Raw genomic sequence first — 23139 nt, 5'->3', positions numbered from 1 at the left:
TTGCCTACAAGTAGTCTCCCAATGGTATCTCGTCACTCCGCCAGGAGTCTGATGCGTTTCTGAGTAAAAAAAAATGTCTCTTCCATTAAAGCTATCCTCAAATGCGCCTACATCCAACTTCATTGATCCATCAGTTTTCCATGCTTCCATTTTAAGGCTGGTCCCATAGGTCTTGCACCGTCATGCGGTGCGCTTTTCCAACACCATAATCTCCCTCCCCTATAGAAAGCAATTTTCCCTTTCTCCCTCGCCACCTTGATCTCCGGCATCAGCTCTTGCATGTGTGCTACCTGTGTTAGAGTGAGGTCATCACCCAAAAATATCCCAATGTGCTCGAGTGTTGGTCTCTTCTTTAGGAATTCCTTCTTAGCTTCTAGCGTAGGGAAACGTATAATGAGTGCTCTTTCCTTGGGCCTTCCTTTCTCATCACTTCCCTTCTTGCCAACTCTTCAAGCACCTGTATGTGAGGGTTCAGAAATACCCATGCGCTTCAAGAGCTCTTGCACTTCTTCTTCTACTTTTCCAGTGTCTTTGAGACGTGTAACATGCACATGAAGGGTTCTAGTCTCTCTTTTTTGCTCCTCCTCAATTGTCATATTGATAATAGTGGATGTCATTGTGGCTTCAGGCATCTTATCTTTTCCTTTCTTTGCGTCCTGGATCCACTTTTCAGCTTTATCAACCTTCTCCTTTGTTTTGAATAGGTGCTCCGCCCATGAAGAGGTTGTTCCTACCTTCTGCTCTTCCTCTTCCCGTAGAGTTTTCACCTGCTCCTTAATGCTTTCGAGCTCCTTTATCATTGAGGGTTGATTTTCTCCCTCCTTTGCGAGGGTATTTTTGCAAGCAGAGCAGCGAGGTCTCCGTTAAGTGCTTAATCAATGCATCCTTTTCATTCATGCGTTCTTTCATTTTTTATTTCCAGGATTCAAACATAGCAAGAACATCCTCTAGTCTTTTTTGCATCACGCATTCCATTACATTCACTTTTGCCCTCGCAATTGTTTGCATTTCGGCCTTCAATGATGTGAACATCTCATCACGCTTACTAAGCATCTCTTTGTCCAACTTTTTCCTCATATCTACATACATAGCTTTTTTGTAAGTCTTCGCCTTTGCATAGATCTCTTTTTCAATGTCACCCTTCAAAAGGCTCAGCTCCGCCTTGATCATCACCTATACCTTCTCATAAATTAAGTCATCTTTGACTCTAGACAGCTTCTCTGCTCTCACTGAACCTGGCAATAGTGCGCTCTCTCGAAACCTCCGCCTAAATGTCGCTTTCGATTTAGCCGGGGTTTCATGAATAACATCATCCGCGAGGTCAGCTGATTGGTCCATCATCAGAACCTGCTCAGTGATGCAGCACCTGCTCGCGCTCAGGAAGAACCCGCCCGCATGAAGAACCCAATATCTCCAATCCTCTTATCGTGTGTCTTGCTGCCCTTGTATAGGTTCACCTTTTGAACACTTCTTCTGCTGCCTTAATGAATTCCGAAGGGTTAGTTTCCACCACGTGCCCACCTATTATCATCTCATCCAAGATGGTATGCACCTGTAGCAACGTGCAGGTCCTGCAAGGCAAAAACACACGAGTATAGGACTGTTGTACAGGTGTAGGGTTATGTTGGATAGGCGCAATGTACAGAGTAGCAAAGGAAGTAGGCGCAGTCCTAGCAGGTCACGAGTAGGAGAGAGATAGATAGATAGATTACATTATCGTCCACGGAGGTCAGATATGACCCATGGGACCAAAAACAAGACATTACAACCACTTCTTCTAAGTGAGGGCAATCGATACATATCAGTTAGGGACTAAGGGTCCATCAAACGAAAAAGCAAAGCCTAAGGGGGGTCCTATAGGGCAAGGGCCAGTTTAGGAGTTCGAAACTTTTGGATCATGGCCTTCCCTCCGCGGTATACTCTTCACGCACTTTTTTCAGCTCTTCACCTTTGTGCTTCACTTGTGTCAGGGTGAGTTCTTTGGCGATCCAAAAGCCGGTGTCTTTGAGGAGACGCGATTGCTGGTAGTCGGAGCCGTTCTTCCTTGTCTTTGAACTCAAGAATGGCATGTCCACTAGGTGTGCGCTTGGTGTTGAACTTGTTGACAATACATTCTACCGCATCGTAATCGACATGGACCGGTTTAAGAGTCTCGTTGAGGAGGTCGACTAATTTGCAGAAGTCTTGTTTGCACTCGTCCCATCCTTGGGACAGCCCTCCAATGCAAAGCTTCAGGGGATTCTCTTCTTGAAGCTGACGTTCCCGCAGTTCTATCTTCACCAAGTTTACACTTTGGTGAGTGCGATTGAGTGAGCTTGAGTGACTTTTTCTTGGACTTCCTTCACCTTGTCTGTTGTGAGGCAGACCATGGAGTCAAATCGAGCCTCGAGCCTCGAGCGTGCTAAGGCGCGCTTTGAGGTCGCGGTTTTCTTCCATGACCATGTCGAGGGCAGCTTGCAATTGTCCGATGTGATCTCTCTTGCTCGGCGCTCCTGGCGCAGCGGCAAAGCTGGCCCGTGCTCTCCCCGGTGTTCTTGGGCTGCTAGGGGGGGGGGGGGGGGGGGGGGGGGGGGAGAGAGAGAGAGAGAGAGAGAGAGAGAGAGAGATGAAATGAAATGAAATGTTATATTAACGTCTTCAAAAGGCCACAATGACCTATGAGACCCGAAAGTTACAAAGTGGTGGATCTGATACAAAGTCAAAGTAGCAAAATAACCTAACAACAATACAAAACAAAGATATATACTATGGGGTCCTAAGTTGGTCTATGTGAGTCAAGCAAAAAACTAAGCAGAATAATGGGCGGCTTGTTGGGATAGCTCAATCACAAGAGATCTAGCATCGGTCCTTGGCGAATCTCATCAATTTCCTCCATGGTAAGTAGTCTGACCGGGCGTCGTGTATGCCTGGCCAGCGTGATCCGAATTTTCTGCATAGCCTTCGTCGATGCTGTGTAGTTCTTCGCAGTCCCGGGCGCCTGGATTTCCCCAGTTCAATCGCTCGGTCAATCAGTGTGCCTCTGGTGTGAGACGGGGGGGAGCTCTGCTGTGGGATTGGCTCTTGCGGTTGTCCCGTGTCTGCTCTAAAGAAGTCTGCGATCCGTCTTTCAGACTGGCTAGCCTCGCCATTCATCAGGCTATCTCTGTGTCTGCGCAGCTCGAGCAAGAACAAACCCAGGCATCTCTGATCTTCGTATCCCATGACTCTTGAGAGCGGTCCAAAACTCTCTCTGAACAAGCAATGGAAGCGGCCTCGTATCTCGTAGTAGACGGGGCAGCGGCATGTATAGTGTAGCTCTGTCTCAGGTTCCATGTTACATAGGAGGCATGTCCTGTCCTCTGTTGGTACTCCGCTGTATCTCCCAGTCTCAATCCGCAACTGGTGAGAAGATGTGCGTAACTGGCCGATAGCACATCGTATCCCATGAGACAAGTGGGTATCCATGTATCTGGGTCTCGCCACAAAACCATCTTCCGTAAGCTGGAGGAGGTGGTCTCTGTAGAAAGCCATCTTCGCGGCCAATTCCTCTGCTGGTTGTATCCATGTCCTCCTGGTGTCTAGTTGGGTCAAGTCTTGGCGGATGAGCTTGGTGATCTCTGACTGTGTAAGAGTGAGAGATGGTGCATCCAATGAGTACTGGAATGGTGGCAGCCTGTCTTGCTGAACCCATATGCCTGAAACCATGATGTCATCTCCCCATACCAGCATGTTGTATCTCCTTATATGGCTAGCTGTCGAGAGGATTCAAGTGCTCTGCGAGCATATCTGTCTCTAGGAAGTCATGTGCGGTTTATGAAGGAGACTGATCTGGTGAGCGCCTCCACCACAAGTGGGGGGGCCGCTAGCTCTGCTCGGATAATGGCCCGTGGTACTCATGCCTTGGCTCTAATGAGCCGCGAGATCATAGAGACGAGAGGTTTCTCCATGTTCCCCCATCCGTCTGAGCGACGCGGCCTCCCATGGTGATCCAGTGAAGGTCCCCATATCTCAGTTCCATAGAGCAGTGCTGAAGCCACCAAGGTGTCAAAGAGCCAGAGCTTCGTCCGGGGCTCCTGAAATTGAACCTGGGAACACATCCTCTCCAATCTACCCAATGCTGTGTGGGCTCTAGTAAGTCTGGTCTCTGCTGCTCTTCTGAGTGAGAATGCAGGTCCGCTAAAAACCACTCCAAGGTAAGTGTAAGCGTCTGTGTACTCCACCGTCTCCTGGTCGTATGTGAATGTAGGTGCTGACCTCCTGATCCATTGTGGGGTGGTATTAAACATCATAACCTTGGTTTTACCCAAGTTGACAGACAAACCACTTTCGTGGGCCAACGTATGCAAAGCATCCAATTGACGTTGCATTCCATCTGGGGATTCGGAGATCAACACTATGTCATCAGCATATAACAAAAGTGGAATCCATGTCCCTGCCAACTGAGAACGTTTATCCCCATCGCTGTCAATGTAGTCAGAAACCTCATCCACATACATACCGAAAAGAGTAGGAACCGGTGTAGAAAGTCCCTCCGGGGTGCATACATGCCCTACTACTGATCTGTACAATGCCATGATCCCCCAAATGAGTTCTGTGGGTACTCCCATTTCCTATAGTCTACGCATCAGTCTAGCTCTGGGGACTGTGTCGAAAGCTTTGCGGAAGTTCACAAAGCTACAATAGATCCGTCTCCCATGAGATATGCCTTCTTCGATGATGGCCCTGAGTGTTAGGATATGGTCAAGAGTAGAGAAGCCTCTCCTGCATCCTGCCTACCCAGTTGCACGTATCCCTTCCCTCTCAGCCCATCTACTCAACTGTTGCTCCAGAATGGATGCATACAACCGTGCCAGTGTGTGCCCAATCATAATAGTGCGATAATTCCCAGGCTCCATGGGGTCTCCTGATTTGAAGATAGGTACGATCGTAGATAGGCTCCAAGAGTCTGGTAGGCCCTCACACATGGCCCGGTTAAACATAACTGCTAGAAGCTCTGCTAGTAGGTCTTTGGCATGCATGAAATGCTCAGCGACTAGGCCATCATGATCATATGCTCTCCCAGTCTTCATCCTGTCAATAGCTTTCTTCACCATCTCGGCGGTGAAAAAGACACATGCGTGTGGGCATGGATCGGGGGGGTTGGGGAGGGCCGGCTGTTCAGGTACTGTGTACAAAGATGATGCGTACTGTCCCCAGGTCTCTGTAGAGGAAATAGCGGGGGGGGGACTGCTCATGAAAGAGCCGCCACGCCTCACGCGAGTCCTGACTCAAGAATAGCTGATATAGATCCTGCTCGAGTCGAGCCAAAAAAGCCCTCTTCTTCCGCCGCACCAGGCGTTGGAAGTCAATCTGTGACTGTCTGTGAGTGACGTCCCCCAACAGCACCTCCCTCTGAAGTCTAGCTCTAGTCTGGCGGCACTCCTCATCGTACCAGTTATTCTTAGGCATGCTCCCTAATCGGCGGCTCTACTCAGGCTGGGTGTGTGGGTATGCTTCCGCTGCTGCCTCATGTAATGTCCGTGTCAGTATAGTAGTTAGCTCTTCCAGAGGTCGCCCCGAGTCCTCAGTGCATAAGCGCCTGTAGATTCCGTCCATGTATACAGAATCCGTCTCCCGTGTGAATGTGTAGCGAGTAGGGGCTGCTACTCGTGGGTTGTGTGCTGCACTGAACTGGAAGGAGATGGTCATCAACACCAAAGCATGATCCATTGCCACCCCGATCAGTCTGGGCTCAACTGTGAGATCCTGGATACTAGAGATGAGATTCGGCTGTGCCATGACATAGTCCACTGTGCTGGCTCCATGTCTGTGTGGGAAGCATGTAAACCCTCCCGAAGTAGGAAATCTCTGTAGGCCGTTCAAGATGGCCAATCCATATGCAGTGCCCATGTCTATCAGGTGTCGCCCATACTCAGTACATTCCACATCGTGTGATAGTCTGGAAAGGCCCGTCTCTGCAACATCTAGCTCTCTTAGCATCTCCTCTGAAGTATCATAAAACACTACCTGGTGATGGGCAGTCCTAGCATTGAAGTCCCCTAGGATGATAATGTCACCGTCCCTAGAGAACTCCCATATGTCATCATCCAAAATAGAGAAAGGGGACTGTCCTCTGGGTGATGCATAAACTGATGTACTCGGGGGAAAGTAGCAAATAGCTAGATGGAGGTATCTGCCTGTCTCTGCTTTCAGTCTCACCCACATGTACCTAGCCTGCTCGTCCCTGCGGGCTATATGTATTAGTGGCTGCAGATCCTCTCTAAATAACACTGCCACTCCCCCCGAGCCCCACCCTCTATGCTCTGAGCGTGTCTCCTGTCTGTAGGCCGTCTCCCACCTGTATCCACTAATGTGAGGCATGGATTGCCCTGGGGCCTGGTGTGTCTCAGAGTAAAAGATGATGTCTCTTCCAGTAAAGCTATCCTCAAAGGCACCCACATCAAGACGCATAGATCCATTGCAGTTCCAGGCAGCTACTTTGAGTGTGGTCCCATAAGTCTCGCACCGTCATGTGGAGCGTCGTTCTAGTATTACCACTTTTCCGTCTCGGTAAAAAGCGATGTTGCCTTTGTCCCTTGCCGCTCTAATCTCCGCCATTACTTACTACATATGAGCGATCTGCGAGAGGGTGAGATCATCCCCGAGAAAGATGTCAGTCTCTTTAAGAGTTGGTCTTTTCTTCAAGAATGACTTCTTTGCTTCCATGGAGGGAAAACGGATGATGAGTGCTCTTTCTTTTGAGGTTTCTCCACTGCGTCCATTTTTCTTTATGTTGCCCGCTCTCCATGCCCTTGTGTGCGTCGGCTCATGAATCCCCATCAAGGCTATGAGTTCTTTTACTTCTTCGTCCACATTGCCTTTGTCTTTAAGACCGCAAATTCTCACATGTAAAGCGCGCACCCTTCTCCTTTGCTCCTCCTCTAGTATCTGTTTAATGATGTTGTTGGGTGTGGGCGTGGGCCTTATCTCCTTGCCTTTTCCTTTCTTGGCCACCTTGATCCATTTCTCGGCTTCGTCCGCCTTCTGTTGAGTTTTGGTAAGAACATCCACCCAAGAAGTCGTCATTTCTTTATGCTGCTCTTCTCCTTCTTTGATGGCCCATACTTGCTCCTTGATCGTGTTAGAGAGAGAGAGAGAGAGAGAGAGAGAGAGAGAGAGAGAGAGAGAGAGAGAGAGAGAAATGAAATGAAATGAAATGTCATATTAACGGCTTCGAAAGGCCAAAATGATCAATGAGACCTGTTATAAAATAGTGAATCTGTTACCATATCTGGGTACAAAAGAAATACAACAAAAATACTACTACTACTAGAATCCATCCTCATCTGTACTCTGGATTTATTGATGTCTTCTAAGCTCTAAAGGCTGAAATCAGCCTACGAAACAAAACAACGCATGTGTGTGTTCTCTAGGAATCCAGCAAAAACGACCAAAGTGCTAAGAATAAAGCTGTTACAAAGAAAATACACAAACATGGGGGTGTGTGCATATGTATACGAGGGGTAAGCGGCATGCACCTCTTAGCTCTAATGGATGTGGAACTGTAAGCATATGAGAGTACAACCATGATATCCAAAGGGCTAGCTAGCTCCATCCATTACTAAACCGGGGTGCAGTATGGCATGCATAGGTGGGTAGAGAGTGAAGAGTCCCCATAGTATAGAGGTAGAGACCGAGAAAGCCCACTCTATCCCCCCTTGTCTCATCTCCTTGTGACCCCTCTCTAAGTGTCAATGGGTGAAACTGAGGCAGCTCTCTGAAAAGAATCTATGAGTTGTAGATGTTACCTCCATTGGTGTGTGTGGGTGACTGAAGGAGAGGCTCCCTATGTCTTTGAATCTCTAGTGAGAAGCGACCTAGCTGTCTTTCAAGGTGGGACTGCACAAGAGCACCATAAAAAAATCCCCTCTCGAGGGGGGTGAAAGTGCTTATATTCAGCCATGAGCAAACACCCCCTTGCTTACAATCATGGCAACGTGACTAATGTGGCATTTTGAGCCATATTTGACCCAAAACGTGTAAATTTTTTAACCCCTTTTTTTTTGCCACTTTTCACACAAAAAAGACCCATTTTGAGCATAAAAGGCCCAAAGGAGCCAAAAAAAATCCCTAAATCCGTTGAGCTTAATTTCCATGTTGGACATCATTTTTCCACTTGTCATGATCTCTACACACACCTTTGACAACCGCACACGGAAGCTACTATTTTGGGACATTTATTGCTTGCGTCAAACTTTCTAGGCGAAATGAGTTTACCACCATGATGCACTTGAAGAGAAGTTAACCACAAGACCTGTTTTGATACTTCCAGGTTTGCAGAAGTCTTTTGAGGTCTACTACGATGCATGTCCTAGCAGTTTTGGAGCGGTATTGATGCAAGAGGGTCCCGTGGTAGCTTATAAGAGATTGATGCTCTTGAAGTCGGAAAGGGTTGCACATATTTATAAGCAAGAACTCTTAGTTGATGCATGGTTTGAGTTAGTGGAAGCATTACTAGGTCGGTGCCGACTTTACAAAGTACATAGATCATCAGAATCTTAAACACTTCTTGTTGTGCTAAGTTGTCAAAGAAACAGATGAGATGGGCAAACATTCTTCACTTCCAAATTGTGTATCCCCAGAGCAGTGTTTGCAAATACACTATCTCACAAGCCACAGATATCTACAGTCACAACAGTGTTTCATCATGACTTCGATGACTTGAGGGGGAATAAGTTTTTGATCTAGATTTTGCTATCATATACACTCTCTATTGTGTGCCTTGAGCTTCCTTCGTCTTCTCCAAACTGTGTGTTTCTCTGCAACCCTAATTCCAGCAATTGGTATCAGAGAAGGTTGCGTCCTCCCGGGCTTAGTCGCCAGCTACTCCAGTACACGCCTGCTCACTTTCTCCGATTTCAGTGAGCTTTAACAAGCGTTCGCAGATCGACAAATATTTCGGGACACCTCATAGAGCTTGGTCTGCACACATTTTTTATTTGGGCTCATTTCGGCCTCCGTTTCCACTACAGGCAGTACTGCACACGCTATTTCGTCATTTTGTGCAAAATTTTTGTCAGTGCCGTTTTTTGCATAACAGGTGCCTTATAGTCTTCTACGGTTTGTGCTATATAGCACGTGTTGTTCCCGCTCCGTTTCTCCTATTTTTTGGCACTTTTCACATTAGGTGCAGCATTTACCATGGCTGACAACAACAACACAGATGTGTTCAAGATGTTTGCTGTTGAGGACAGGATGCAACATGTTTTTGTGTCAAAAGGCGTCTGGAACATTGTGCAGGGCATTGATATACGTCCTGGTTCTGAGGATGTAGGCGATGTTGAGGATGTTGCAGGTCTTGCTGCAAGAATTATTGTTGTTAGAGTTGTTTTGCCTACGGCAGAACAAGCTCGTTGGGATGTAAAGGATGTGCAAGCTCATGCATTGATTGCGTTGTCTGTGAAGCGCACCAATGTTCCTCACATCCGTTCAGCAAAATCTGCAAAACAGGCTTGGGATATTTTGACTGGTCTTTATGCAAGTCGCAATGAGGCTAAAATTACTTTGCTGCGTAAAGAGTTGGAGTCGAAGATTATGCATGAGGAAGATGATATGGACACTTTCCTTGCTAGTGTTAAGGATATCAATGAGTAACTTATTTCTGCAGGAGAAGTCATTTCAGACAGTTCTCTTGTGCAAATTGTTCTTGATGCCTTACCAGATTCTTACCAGACTTTTGCTAGTACTTGGAGACTTATGACCCAAGGAAATCCAGAAGTTGTCAAGTTTGATGCATTATGCACATTGCTGTTGCAAGAGTCACTTTCCAGAAAAAACAGGACTAGGCAGCGTGCAGTTGAACAAGCTTTTATTGCTTCTCAAAGAAAGGGTGGTAACAGTAGTGCAGCCACTTCTTATGGTTCTGCTGCGAGTGGCAAAAATGTTGTTCCTGATGCTTCTACTGGCAACAATTCGTCTGGAAATTCTGGTGACAAGGGCAAAAAGAAGATGCGTTGCCATTATTGTAAAGCTAATGATCACTTGATCAAGTCGTGTCCTAAGTTGAAGGCCAAAGAGGCTAAGAGAAAGAGGGTGGTTCCACTGCAAATGCTGGTTCCACTACAAATGCAGCCATTGTTGAGTCTTCTGTGAAAGGAGACTGTGATGCTGATGTTGATGCAGAATGGGCTTTTAGCGCAGAGTGCACTTACAATCCTGTTGTCCATGATGCATGCTTGTCAATTGCTGCAGATTCACATGTGTGGTATTTCGAAAGTGGTGCTACAAAGCACATTACCTCACATCGTGAATTGTTTACCTCTCTCGAGTCTGTCCCTCATGGGAATTCAGTCACTTGTGCCAACAATGCCTCTTATCCGGTTCAGGGAGTTAGAAAGATTGTGCTTACTACTGCAAATGGCAGTTCCTTCACACTTGTTGATGCACTTTATGTACCTGGGATCAAGAAGAATCTCTTGTCTGTATCCGCACTTGCTAGACGACTTGTAGTCAAATTTGTGGATGACAGATGTACAGTTCATGATCTCAGTTTTGGTGATGAAATTGTTGCATCTGGCCTTTTGTGCCGTGGGCTGTATAAGCTCACTTTGTATGACAAGTGTGGACAAAATTTTGCAAATGCTGTTGCAGATTCAAGCGTTGTTTCAAATGAAAAACTTTGGCATGCACGTTTTGGTCATCTGAATTTTGCCAGTTTGCTGCGTTTGCAGAAATCTGATATGGTTGCTTCTTTGCCGCCTCTTGAAGCACCTGTCAAACATGTTTGTGAAGGCTGTATTCTGGGTAAAATGCAACGTTCTAAGTTTCCAAAGGATGGTATGCCAAAATGGCTGGTGCACACTTTGCGTGACAGTAAATTGGATACACCTTTGTCTATTCGTACTCGTTCAGGCTCTCGCCATGCATCTTATGCATCATATTGTTATGCTTTGGCTGTGCCTAGCTTACATGATGTAGAGGAGCCTCTGTCTTTTGATGAAGCACAAAATTCAGAAAATTGGATGGCTGCCATGCAATCAGAATATGATGCACTTATAGAAAATGACACATGGACTTTATGTGATTTGCCTCCTTGCAAAAAGGCCATTGGTACGAAGTGGGTTTACAAGTTGAAACGCAAGCCGGATGGTGAGATCGATCGCCATAAGGCTCGACTTGTTGCAAAGGGTTATGCACAGCAAAAAGGCATTGATTATGAAGAGACTTTTGCTCCTACTTGTCGCATGACTACTGTGCGTTTTCTATGTGCATTGGCAGCTCATTTTGGTTGGGATGTACATCAATCAGACATTGTTACTGCTTTCTTGAATGGTGACATATTTGAGGAAGTTTATGTAACGCAGCCTCGCGGTTTTGTCATAAAAGGACAAGAGGACAAAGTGTGCAAATGTAACAAGGCTTTGTATGGGTTGAAGCAATCTCCTCGTGCTTGGTATGAGAAAGTTGACACTCATTTGGTCAAACAAGGCTTTCGTAACATTCCAACAGAAAGCACATTGTATGTAAAGCGTGAGGGTGATATACTTCTCATTGTGGTTCTTTATGTTGATGATTTGCTGATCACTAGACCAAATGAGAGACATATTGCTGAATTTAAGGCTGATTTGAATGCTACTTTCAAGATGAAAGATTTAGGGTTCTCGCATCATTACTTGGGTATACAGTTTAAGCAGTGTGATGGTGGTATTGCCTTGTGTCAGAAAAGTTACATAGAGACATTGCTATGTAAGTTTGGACTTGAGGATTGCAAACCTATTGCCACTCCCATGGAAACAGTTTTGAAGTTGAGTCTACATGATGCTGGTGATCCTGCTGATGTCACTCTTTATCAAACTGTTGTTGGCTGTCTCATTTATGTATGCAACACAAGGCCGGATATTCAGTTTGCAGTCTCACAGGTCAGCAGATTTATGCATAGCCCAGGGTCTAAGCATTGGCAAGCTGTCAAGAGGATTTTCCGCTACCTTAGTGGCACTTTACATCTTGGCTTGTTTTATCCCAAGGGGGGATCATTGCCACCAGACTTACATGCTTTTTCGGACTCAGATTGGGCTGGTTGTTTTGACACGAGAGTGTCCACAAGTGGTTTTTGTTTCATGCTTGGCAGTTCATGAATATCATGGTTGAGCAAGAAGCAACCTACTGTGGCCACTTCGAGTTGTGAGGCTGAGTACAGGGCAGTCTTCACAGCTACGGTTGAGTGTGTATGGCTCAGACGCCTTATGGCTGATTTGGGTGTTGGACAGGACACTGCCAACACTATCGACACTGACAGTCAAAGCGCATTGGCAGTTGCGAGGAACCCAGTTTTTCATGCTCGCACAAAGCACATTGAGGTGCATTACCAGTATGTCAGGGAGAGGCTCTTAGCAGGAGAGATCAGCTTGGCGTATGTGCCAACACAGGACAACCTTGCACATCTTTTCACAAAGGCATTGTCTCGTGAGAAGCTTGAAGCTTTCCGCAAAGCTTTGGGCTTACTCCCCTTTGTGGACTGATCATGTCCTTAGGGCATGGCACTTCCCTTTACTCATGTGCCAGCTCTCGTTCACCGCATCACTCCAGGGGGAATTTGTTACCATATACATGTGGTAGTGATGTGTGTGAACACACTAGGACCGCCGGGGCATTTTTTCCCTCTTTAGGAGGTCTTTTCCCCGTGCATTGTATATACGCCCACCACTCTAGGGCTATCTATCTTTCCATTGCACACTAAGTACCACACTCTCTATTGTGTGCCTTGTGCTTCCTTCGTCTTCTCCAAGCTGTGTGTGTTTCTTTGCAACCCTAATTCCAACAATGATATGTACATATGTTATGCCACGACACATGACGTTATATGTTATGCCATGACATGTGATGTTACAATTGGAATTCCACTGTGCAATTGACATGTTGAAACAAATGGTGTACTCTTTCACATTGAATGTTCTTTGAGTATATGTAGGCAGAATGTCTGCAGAATGTTATCTCTATTCACCGATAGGGGTGATAATGATGGTTGATGATGAATTTAGTGTATCAAAAGATCTGTGAGAGGTCAAGGATGCCAGGATGTGATGGCGAATGATTCATTGTGATCACAGTTTGAATCTAACGTCTTGACGCGAAGTAAGTTGTGAATGTAATTGCCAATTGTTCTTTGAGCTAGTGCATGCTTTGTGATTGTATTGCCTTGTGTGTGATGGATAATGGGATGTCCGCATGGAGTCAGTGTCCACTGAGTCCTAGTTTTTTGTCTGTTTTGAAGGCCTAATCAAGGGCGATCGTTCTTCTTTTGAGGGGAGGCATGTCACCAAGTGATGGCATGGCATGACCTGACCAAACCGGATGAGGAGAGGTAGAGCGGACTGAAAGAGCCAAACATGGCGCGCTTTGCGGCATAGACCACTGATGTAGCAGGGCTGGACAATGGGTGAACTTTTCAGTCAATTATTGGAAGCGTTGACTTTTAGGGCTTTTGGGCGTCAGCTTTTGATAGCAGATGCTTTCGGACATCTGGTAAAAGCGGGGCGTCAATGCCTTCAAATATGAGGCATTGGGGGAAGCCATACTCACTTGTGCTGTTGCAGAGTTGGCGCATCCCCCGTAATTGTAAACACTAAGAGCTTAATCGAAAAGAAATACTGCAAGAGGCGCCAACCTTAGGGGCCATTGCATATGAGTGCCCCACTGTCCCACGACTCAAGTGTTCAGTTCTCTTTTGAGTATATGCTGTTTTCAGTTCAGTTCATGGTGGTGTTGTCTGTCCTACTGTCTTGTCAAGTGACTTCACGGATACAATTCTCTATTCCCCTGACCATTCCAACATTCCAAAGATCCAACCTCAAGGCGGCCCATTCATAAGCTAGTGTAAGAGTCATCCAAGAAACCTCATATTCCACCATGAAGGCAGGTCCAGTTATCGCTAGAGCCTAGGACACTTGATACAATGTCCCCAGGTTATGACCCCAATAATTTAATGCACGGTCTTAAATTGCCCTGCACGCAATGCTGCCCCACAAGGAAACAGTCGCGAGACAACACTCATTTAAGTTCTCTTTTTCTTTCTCTGGTTGACGTTAAAAGAAGGAAGCAGAAAAATTCTTCTCAACAAGAACTTAATTAGCAGAAGCACATAGAGCTGAACTGAAAATTTTTCTTGCTGAAAAAGGACTTGTCATGATGTGGATAAATACACACTACCTCTTTGGCCTTGGCCAGCTCTGTGACAGCTTCTAAATCTCCTTTTTGTTCCACAACCTGCCTTCAAGCAAAAATGACATTAGCGTCAAGCCAAGCATGACCATAACCAGGGCACATGTATTCGCTACCTCAATGATATTTTGGTAGACTTTAGAAGCTTCATCATAGTTTCCTGACTTGACATATGAATCTCCTAAAATCAGTTGTAGCTGGAGTTCTGCGCATTGCAAGCTTAATCCGTACAAACTTCGAAATCCATTTACAACTTGCAGACCTCTCCTTATGCACTCAGTTGCGATTGAGTATGCACCTTCAGACACCCGTAGCTTGGCCAAAACCTGCCAACTGTACCAGATCTTTACAGAAAAATGATTCATAATTAAATTTGAAACCCTTTCTTAGAAGCATAAAAGGGTACCCTAAAATGCTGTTCTGGTTGATTCGCAGACCATTCTCGCATAGTGACCTTTTCTGCACCAAACTGGCCACATAACCCACATATTTTGCAGGGTAAGAATCAGATTCTTCAAAAACTGCACAACCACATGTTAAACCAGACTTACCTTGTGGAACAGGACTTGTCCAAAAGAAAGGCAAGGACAGGCATCAAAAGCGCATGATCAGGGTATGCATGAGCCAGTCTTATGCCAAGAAAATGAAGCCTAGTTATTTGCCCCTGAGCAAGCTCTACCATGCCCATTGCACTGAAAAGATCATTTACATTGTCTTCTTCACATAAGGCCAGGAGTAACACCATTGCCAAACTTGATGCATGCCAAGACAATGCAGATAGACAAAGCTGCAATACCTGCAAGCAGGATTGACGCCATGCATGGCCTGCAGAAAAGAAGCTACTGGCATCAGACTCGTATTTTGTATATATTTCAATAGCATGACCTTAAAATATGGTGATATGCAAAACCTTTGTTGATTGAGCTTTCTCGGAATCGCCAGACCAATAATTGCAAAAGCATTGTCTCAAATTTTTCATTGCTGGGATTTTCTTTCAAACTATCCCGTAAAGATTTCTCCATATTCAAACCATCTTGACTGCTCGCAAATTTATTTTCTGCCATGTTTCGAGCTGAATTAGCATCAAGCATCTTATCATGCGATAGATACAACTTGGCATTTTCCTGTATCCAGCTTTCCATTAAAACAGCCTTGGAGGCCAGGACCCCAGAAAGAGCTTCATTATACAGCCCTTTTGACACAGATTTCATTTCAAGGATGGTCTTCCATGCATTCAAAGCACTCTGATGATCCTCCAAAGCTGCATGAGCATTCGCAAGCCGCCGTGTGTATTCAGCCAAGTGTATGAGATCACCTTTATCCTGGAAAACGCAAATCACAGCCTTGCAAGCTTCAAGAACTTTTGCATAGTTGCTAGTTGATTCGTGTAATTCAGCAAGACCCTGCGATTGTAAATTACCCCTTGATGATCAGATAAAACACAAGAAATAGAGGCATAAAACAGCCGATATGTTTCTCCTCCAAAGTGGAGACACAGACCACTTCAATAAAATCACTTGCTTGTAAGAAAAAAAAATTAAGATGATGAACGATGGTAATATAATTTTTCAGTACATATGTTGTATGTTGTATGACAATTGATGGTGGCCAGTGCATGTTTAAGGAAAAAGTTCTGTTTCCTCGAGGAAGAAATATTTGCCAAGTCAAACAAGCTCACTATCAAACCAAATTAACCCATAATTCCAAAATGTCTTACAAACAAAGACCAAGGTCCCTGGACAGAACAGCAAACTTCTCAGCTTCTTGAAAGAGGTAAAGCAAAAAGTTTCAACCACCACATGTGGACCAGAGGGACAAAAAATGCACAAAATGCCCATGTGGACAAGCTCTGACCACGTAACTTCAGATAGCAGGGATGCTTCCCCCCAATTGCGTCTCAATCTGAAGCCAGCTGCATGGAAGGATACCTATTGAGGCAATCATGTGACAATCTAGCTTCAAATTCAACTTTATTTGGAGTTGAAATTGACAGAAGCTGCCCTAAGAAACAATGGTTTTTCCCAACTAATATCAAACCAAAGAATGGGCTGATCTTTGAAGGCAAACAATATGCTTTTTGTGTGTGTTTGGATAATAAGATTATGTAACAAATAACAAGGGCACACAAGGTAAATACATGTAGGAAAAATTGTGTAGGCTTTTGGAAATTTTGCGAGCAACATCTGCATTCAACATCTATGGCTTGCTAGAAGCAAAAGGCCTTAGTGAACTAAGAGCTCACATGAAAGAGCTAAGCAAGTGGGACATCTTTAATAGCCAGTGACCCTGCAATCAGGTTTCCTAGTGAAAACAAGAAAAAAGAGTCCAAAAACTTTGAAAATTATGTGGAAGAGGTGAGACTATGACAAGCTTTCTTGATGGCACCTTAACAAGACCCTAATAACTCGACGTGCAAAAGGTGGCACCTTAACAAACACTCTTGTAAACAAAATCACCGTACTTTCTGAAAAAACTGAGAACAACCGTAAGAGTATTTTGCAAGAAACCAAATTGATCACCGTTAAGCATTAGTGCTCAAAAAGGAGTTCAGTTGTCCATTTTCATTGAGTAAATATACACACTTGGAATCGTTTATGGGCACGACAAGGATGACATCAGTTCAGTCATCTTTTGTGATGAGACTTCACCTCATGGCTTTTTCATTGAGACCTACCATAACAGTGCCAAGGTTGCATAAAGATGTTAAGTTCCATATGGTAAGTAGTGATCATCTAATAGTATAGTACTGAACATTTATTTTTTAAGCCTTCATTTTTGAGATATCTTGATTCCTTATAGTTTGAATGTTATATTTTTGCAATCCATTTTCTTGTGCTAAGAAAATTTTACAATTGTGCTTTTAAAGCCTAATATCTATAACGGGTAGCCAAAGTTCAAACTTCTTTAAAAAGAAGTTTTGAGTTATAAGCTTGAAGGTTTGGTTTCACATGGTATGTATAAGCTTGATATCCAGTCTTTAGTACTGTGTGTGCACAATCACACTTACCCTCTAACTCATATTGAGATACACAGCATACCTACATTGCAAAGTGTGCAGGGTGCACGCACACGCACGCACGCACAAATTCACGCATAGATGCATGCCACATGTTTACAATAGATACGGTTTTGTTCTTAACATAGTTCAGGTCCAATACCGCACAACGTTCTTTATCAAATTTCACGTATCGTATTTAACGTCTCTATCAACCTTGAAAGGTGCTCACACAAGTTCCAAGAGAGTCAAGACCATTGCCTAGTGCTAAAGATGGAGCAACTTCAAATAGACATCTAAGAGTTAGATAACAGTTCAAAAGCAATTACGTAGAAAGCACTGGCTCCCAAAAGCTAGTGCTCAGAGACCTACCCGTAAAACGTCTCTATCAACCTTGAAAGGTGCTCACACAAGTTCCAAGAGAGTCAAGACCATTGCCTAGTGCTAAAGATGGAGCAACTTCAAATAGACATCTAAGAGTTAGATAACAGTTCAAAAGCAGTTACGTAGAAAGCACTGGCTCCCAAAAGCTAGTGCTCAAAGACCTACCCGTAAAACACCAAATTCCGCCGTTGTGCCACATCGATAGGATGCCGAAAAAGCGGAAATCCATACGATCTGCCATGTCAGCATCAATATGCAAGTTGGGTCCTTTTGCTTGATTCCAATTGTTTAGGTCCCTTGACCGAGTCCTGGTAAGTTGGTAGGGTTAGGTTTTTAAAGCTAACCCTCTTTGGGCCACTTAGCCAAAATCTACGAGTTGGTGAAACTTCTTGGTGAAAACTTCTGCTCCTTCCATTAGGGTTTAGGCCCCTTGGCCACGATCTACCAGTTAGGCCATGCGAGTCGCGACATCATCAATTGTGAAAGGGAGACCTACTATTAGAGTTGGGAGCTCGCCACCGTCTCATCATTTACAACGGGATGCCACAATGGCCAAAATTGGGAGGGCTAACATACTTTCCACACGAACACTCACGGATAGGACGTACAATGGTAGACTACATCATGGGGTTCTTTGGAGGTATCAAACTTGATCACTTCATTCTTTGTTCCACCACACCCCATAGGTGTGGATCATACATATATTTGGAACTCTTGCTAGCCGAAGCCCACTAACATCAGCTTTCTTAAGGATCGTTCCCTTGGAGGCCCAATGCGAGCGATACACCATTGGACTACCATCACCATTGCAGGAATATTGTCTCTCCAAGCAAGTCTCCACCATGCAAGAGCTTATGGACCATGCCGCGGTCGGCTGTAAATTGATGAAAGGAAAGCTAGAGTTTACCACAAAAGAACCTCCGGCCACTAACCACAACTCTCGGCAACAACGAACAAATTCTCGAGAGTCTCCTAAAAATCAATCGTAAAGGCCTCGTTTGACGCCTCAACAACGAGACACCTTACTACAAGAAGGCCGATGCTTTGCATGCTTTCAAACAAGGCATAATGAAAGCAGGGCATAACCATTCTAGTTGTCCCCATCGCACTGATAGACCACCAAAGCCAACGCCCGCACCAACGGTCGACGGAACCCCAGCGCCACCTCAAGCTAAGAGAGCTAGACCCGCTATTGGATTAGTCCCTGATATCTATGGCATACGCCTTAAGAGTACAAATGAATTGTGTTGAGCATATCGCAAAGTCAATGGCTTCAAAGCCCTTATTTCTTTGACCCCGGAGCTACAGAGAACTTCATCCATCTAGAATTCTTAAAGAAGATGCACTTTGATTATGATGCAGAGGGTAGAGAAATTGAAGCTGAGCTAGCCACGAGGCAAACTCACAAAGTGGTACCGCTTATTGGTGCTCTTCCAATGACTATCCAAGATTATCATGGAAAAGTTGATTTCCACATTATGAAGTTGGGCAATTGCGACGTTCTCTTGGGAATGCCTTGGCACGACAAGAATGATGCGACTCTCCAGGTTCGGAACCGAACCATCACCGTGATGTAGAAGGACAAGCCAGTCGTCCTCAAAGTTCGGTTGTCCGAACAAAACCTTGAATAAACTCTCTAGTTGTTTTTATAGCTAGATACTTTTGAACACTGTTTGAGAAAGTATTGTCTGAAAATTTGTTTGAAATGGATGGTATCTATTTTGAACTTATCTTGGTGCCAATTTGAAATGTTTGACTCTGGTTTTAATATTGGTTTCTTCAACTTTCAATGATTAGTGATTTTTACTCCCGGGTGGAGTAGTGAGAAATGTTGTTTTGGTAATGTTTGAACCTCGGAACGACGCAGACAGGATGTCTGGGGAGCGTCTCGCTGTACACTAGAAAACCTCCGAACGACGAAGACGGGATGTCTGGGGAGCGTATGCTTGAAAAAAAAAATGTTGTTGTTACTCTCGGCCCGGACCTGGATGGTTATGCGGGAGGAGTATTAAGAAGTCTGAGCAATGGTTACTCTCGGCACCTCCAAACGACGCAAGCAGCGGTCTGGAAGGCGTTTGGTTGTAATAGGCCTCTATATCTCCCGGCCCGGACCTTTTTAGGTTATGCGGTAGGAGTGATGAGGGAGTCGTTAAAAATCTCCCGGCACGGACCTTGTAAGGTTATGCGGCAGGAGTGTTCATCGGCGACTTTATGTTTATATGATTTGTAACATGCATATGTGAGCATTTGTGTTGCATTGTGATGTGCCAACCACTAAATATTCCTAATTGGATGAAATTGCCTGGGTATGTAATTTTAGTGCATCTAGACACCCGTGGAAGATCAGTGCAGTCTGGGTGTGATGGCTCATTTTACTACGCCGGAATATCAAGAGTTCTGATCTGGACGAAATGAGAAGCCAACTCCTTAACAAAAAAAGAGCAAACTGATTGTCCCTCGGAACATTTGAGCTAACTTAAGTTGTTTTGCACATATCCTGCAATCGCTGACGATTACTCTGTCACAAGACGGGCACCACGTGCCAATAGAAAAGAACAAACTGAACAGACTTTTAACACTTCAATAACAACTAAACTGAGAGAGAGGGAGACGACACGCGACACGGCGTGGCGGAATTCCACCCGAGAGAATATTGGCCCCAAGCCTTGGCGCCCATTTGAGTATTTCTTTATATTGCATCAACACAATACAAATCGGTACTCCAGACTCATACCTTCTCCAAGAAGCATGCCAGAGAATGAGCCCTTAGCACATATTTAAAGGCCCTAGGCCCAAAAAGCAATTTACAATGAAAAGCCTTCAAACTCAAAAGCATCTGGTGCAAAAGCAATGCCAAAAAAGCTGCCAGTGTAATTTACAAAATTCCATACAGCTGCCACGTCAACAGCCAACACAAAACACAAATTCTGTACAGCCTGCCACGTCATCAGTCAACGTAATTTCTTTAAAACCTGCCACGTCATCAGTTCCACGCAATTCCTTCAGTGTGCGTGTGTGGGTCCTGCTTTATTTTAATTCCTTGATGTCTCTTGGGGCCCCATCAGATGGGGTCCCCATAAGTTGGTAGGACATCTTCTTCTGTTACTTGTTCTTCTTAGGGTTTAGGCCCCTAGACCGGCATCTGCAAGTTGGCTCCCTTCTTTAGGGCTTTGACACGTCAGCAGTTTGTGACATCTCCCCTTCTTGAAAGAGAGTAATCGTCCGCGATTACAGCATATTTGCAAAACAACTCAAGTTAGCTCAAAAATTTCCGAGGGTCATTCCAAGGGTCATTCCGAGGGACATTCCGAGGAACAATCAGTTTGCTCTTTTTGTTAAGGAGTTAGCTTCTCCTTTCAGCTCTTTTGATCAAGGAGTTAGCTTCTCCTTTCATCCAGATCGGAACTCTTGATAATCCGGCGTAGTAAAATTAGCCATCACACCCAGACCGTACTGATCTTCCACGGGTGTCTTGATGCACTAAAATTACATACCCAGGCAATCTCATCCAATTAGGAATATTCAGTGGCGCACATCACAATGCAACACAATGCTCACATATGCATGTTACAAGACATAGAAACATAAAGCCGCCGATGAACACTCTCCCCACAAATAACCATCCAGGTCCGGGCCATGAGCTGTTCAACGACTCCCTCATCACTCCTCCCGCAAATAACCTAAAAAGGTCTGGGCAATGAGATATAGAGGCCTTTTACAACCAAACGACCCCAAACCGCAGCCTACGTCGTTTGGAGGTGCTGAGAGTAGCCACTACTCAGACTTCTTAATAACCCCCCCGTAAATAACCATGCAGGTCTAGACCATGAGTAACAACACTTTTCAATCATTCAATACTCCCCCCGCAAATAACCACACGCGTCCGGGTCATGAGTATGAACCAGCATTCTCAAACATTATTTCTCACTACTCCACCAGGGAGTAAAATCACCGATCATTCAAACTAGTATTAAAACCACAGTCAAACATTTCAAATCGGCACAAGACAGGTTCAAAATAGATACCATCCATTTCAAGCAAATTTCAAACAGGATCACCAAACAAGTTCTCTAATAAAACTCAAACAAAATTCAAACTTAAAAGCAATCTCGACATAGATCGAGTTCGAAAAGTCAACTGACTTTCCATCCTGAAACCTGCACCAACAATTAGGGTTAGATTCATTCCATAAGGCCGTAGCCGAGCACAGCATGGTCCATCAGCTCTTGGACAGACAATGTTTCTTTGGCGGCGATGGTGGTCCCAAGATAGCAATCGTACTAAACCTCAAAGGTCATCTGCTCGTGAAGAGACATCTACTAGGACATGTCTAAAAATTTCAAGTTATAATCTGCTAGGGTTTCCATGGCAAGCATTTCAAGATATCCCACTCTGCCAGAAGTTGCGCTCCGAAGGAAGATGTCAGAAACCATATAGCTTCGGGCAAAATTTTCTTGAAAGCTTGCCAAGTCCTTGGAAGTGTGCTGCTTGGTAGCTATAGACATCAACATCTGCATGGCACTGCTTTTGAGAAAAACAGTGACTCAAGACAAATATTGGATCCTTCTCTTGCAAGTGATCTTTATGGCTTATGCCCTGTAGGACATGAGCGATGAAGACGACGATGCGCGATGAAGTAAGGGTGGGAGTGGCTAGTAAGTCCGCGGTCGAAGCACGAAGCTAAAATTTCCAATGAGCTTTGGAAGTGCGATCTTGCTCTGTCTGCTCTTTTGTGGGACCCGTATGCTTTCAGAAAAGCACACGCCTGATGCTCAGCTACCACTATCACAAGACGGACACCACGTGCCAATAGAAAAGAACAGACTCAACAGACTTTTAACAATTCAATAACAACTGAACTGAGAGAGAGAGAGAGAGAGAGAGAGACGACACGCGACACAGAGTGACGGAAATCCACCCTAGAGAATATTGGCCCCAAACCTTGGCACCCCTTTCAGTATTTCTTTATATTGCATCAACACAGTACAAGCCGGTACTCCAGACTCTGCACCTTCTCTAGTAAGGATGCCAGAGAATGAGCCCTTAGCACATATTTAAAGGCCCTAGGCCCCAAAAGCAGTTTACAGTGAAAAGCCTTCCTCAAAAGCATCTGGTGCAAAAGCGATGCCAAAAAAGCTGCCAACGTAATTTACGAAAATCCGTAGTTGCCACATCACCAGCCAACGCAAAACGTGGAATTCCATACAGCCGGCCACGTCATCAGCCATCGTAATTTTCGAAAACCTGCCACGTCATCAGTTCCAGGCAATTCCTTCAGTGTGTGGGTGTGGGTCTTGCTTTATTTGATGTCTCTTGGGGCCCCATCGGACGGGGTCCCCATAAGTTGGTAGGACTTCTTCTTCTGTCACTTGTTCTTCTTAGGGTTTAGGCCCGATCACTTGCAAGAGAAGGATCCAAGATTTGTTTCGAGCTGCTGTTTTTCTAAGAGACAGTACCATGCAAATGTCTACAGCTAGCAAGCCGCACACTTCTAAGGACTTGGCAAGCTTTCAAGAAAAAAATTTGCCCAAGTTATATGGTTTCTGTAACAAACTGCTGACGTGTCAGAGCCTAAAGAATGGAAA

The 23139-nt window shown here is 44.9% G+C and overlaps 1 protein-coding gene across 3 annotated transcripts in view; it reads right to left on the bottom strand.

Moving 5' to 3' along the window:
- LOC147454864 (Tetratricopeptide repeat (TPR)-like superfamily protein) overlaps positions 1–23139 on the bottom strand; it is a 128748-nt gene that overhangs the window by 88331 nt on the left and 17278 nt on the right. The window contains exons 1-6 of one of the 3 annotated variants that reach the window (XM_086516682.1): positions 15086–15289; positions 14972–15000; positions 14727–14867; positions 14582–14644; positions 14292–14508; positions 14164–14220 (exon numbers count right to left, since the gene is read on the bottom strand). In XM_086516682.1, the coding sequence (XP_086372808.1) occupies positions 14164–14220; positions 14292–14508; positions 14582–14644; positions 14727–14867; positions 14972–15000; positions 15086–15154 (576 nt within the window). In that variant the 5' untranslated portion in view covers positions 15155–15289. Of the gene's footprint in view, positions 1–14163; positions 14221–14291; positions 14509–14581; positions 14645–14726; positions 15001–15085; positions 15579–23139 lie in introns of those variants that run through there. The other 2 variants (XM_086516683.1, XM_086516681.1) reach the window with 2 other exon arrangements.

The sequence above is a fragment of the Adiantum capillus-veneris genome, chromosome 7 (genome assembly GCF_014529385.1).
Source record: "Adiantum capillus-veneris isolate H3 chromosome 7, ASM1452938v2, whole genome shotgun sequence".
NCBI lineage: Eukaryota > Viridiplantae > Streptophyta > Polypodiopsida > Polypodiales > Pteridaceae > Adiantum > Adiantum capillus-veneris.
Note: the sequence above shows the minus strand (reverse complement) of the source record. Positions and strands in the feature narration are given on the sequence as shown.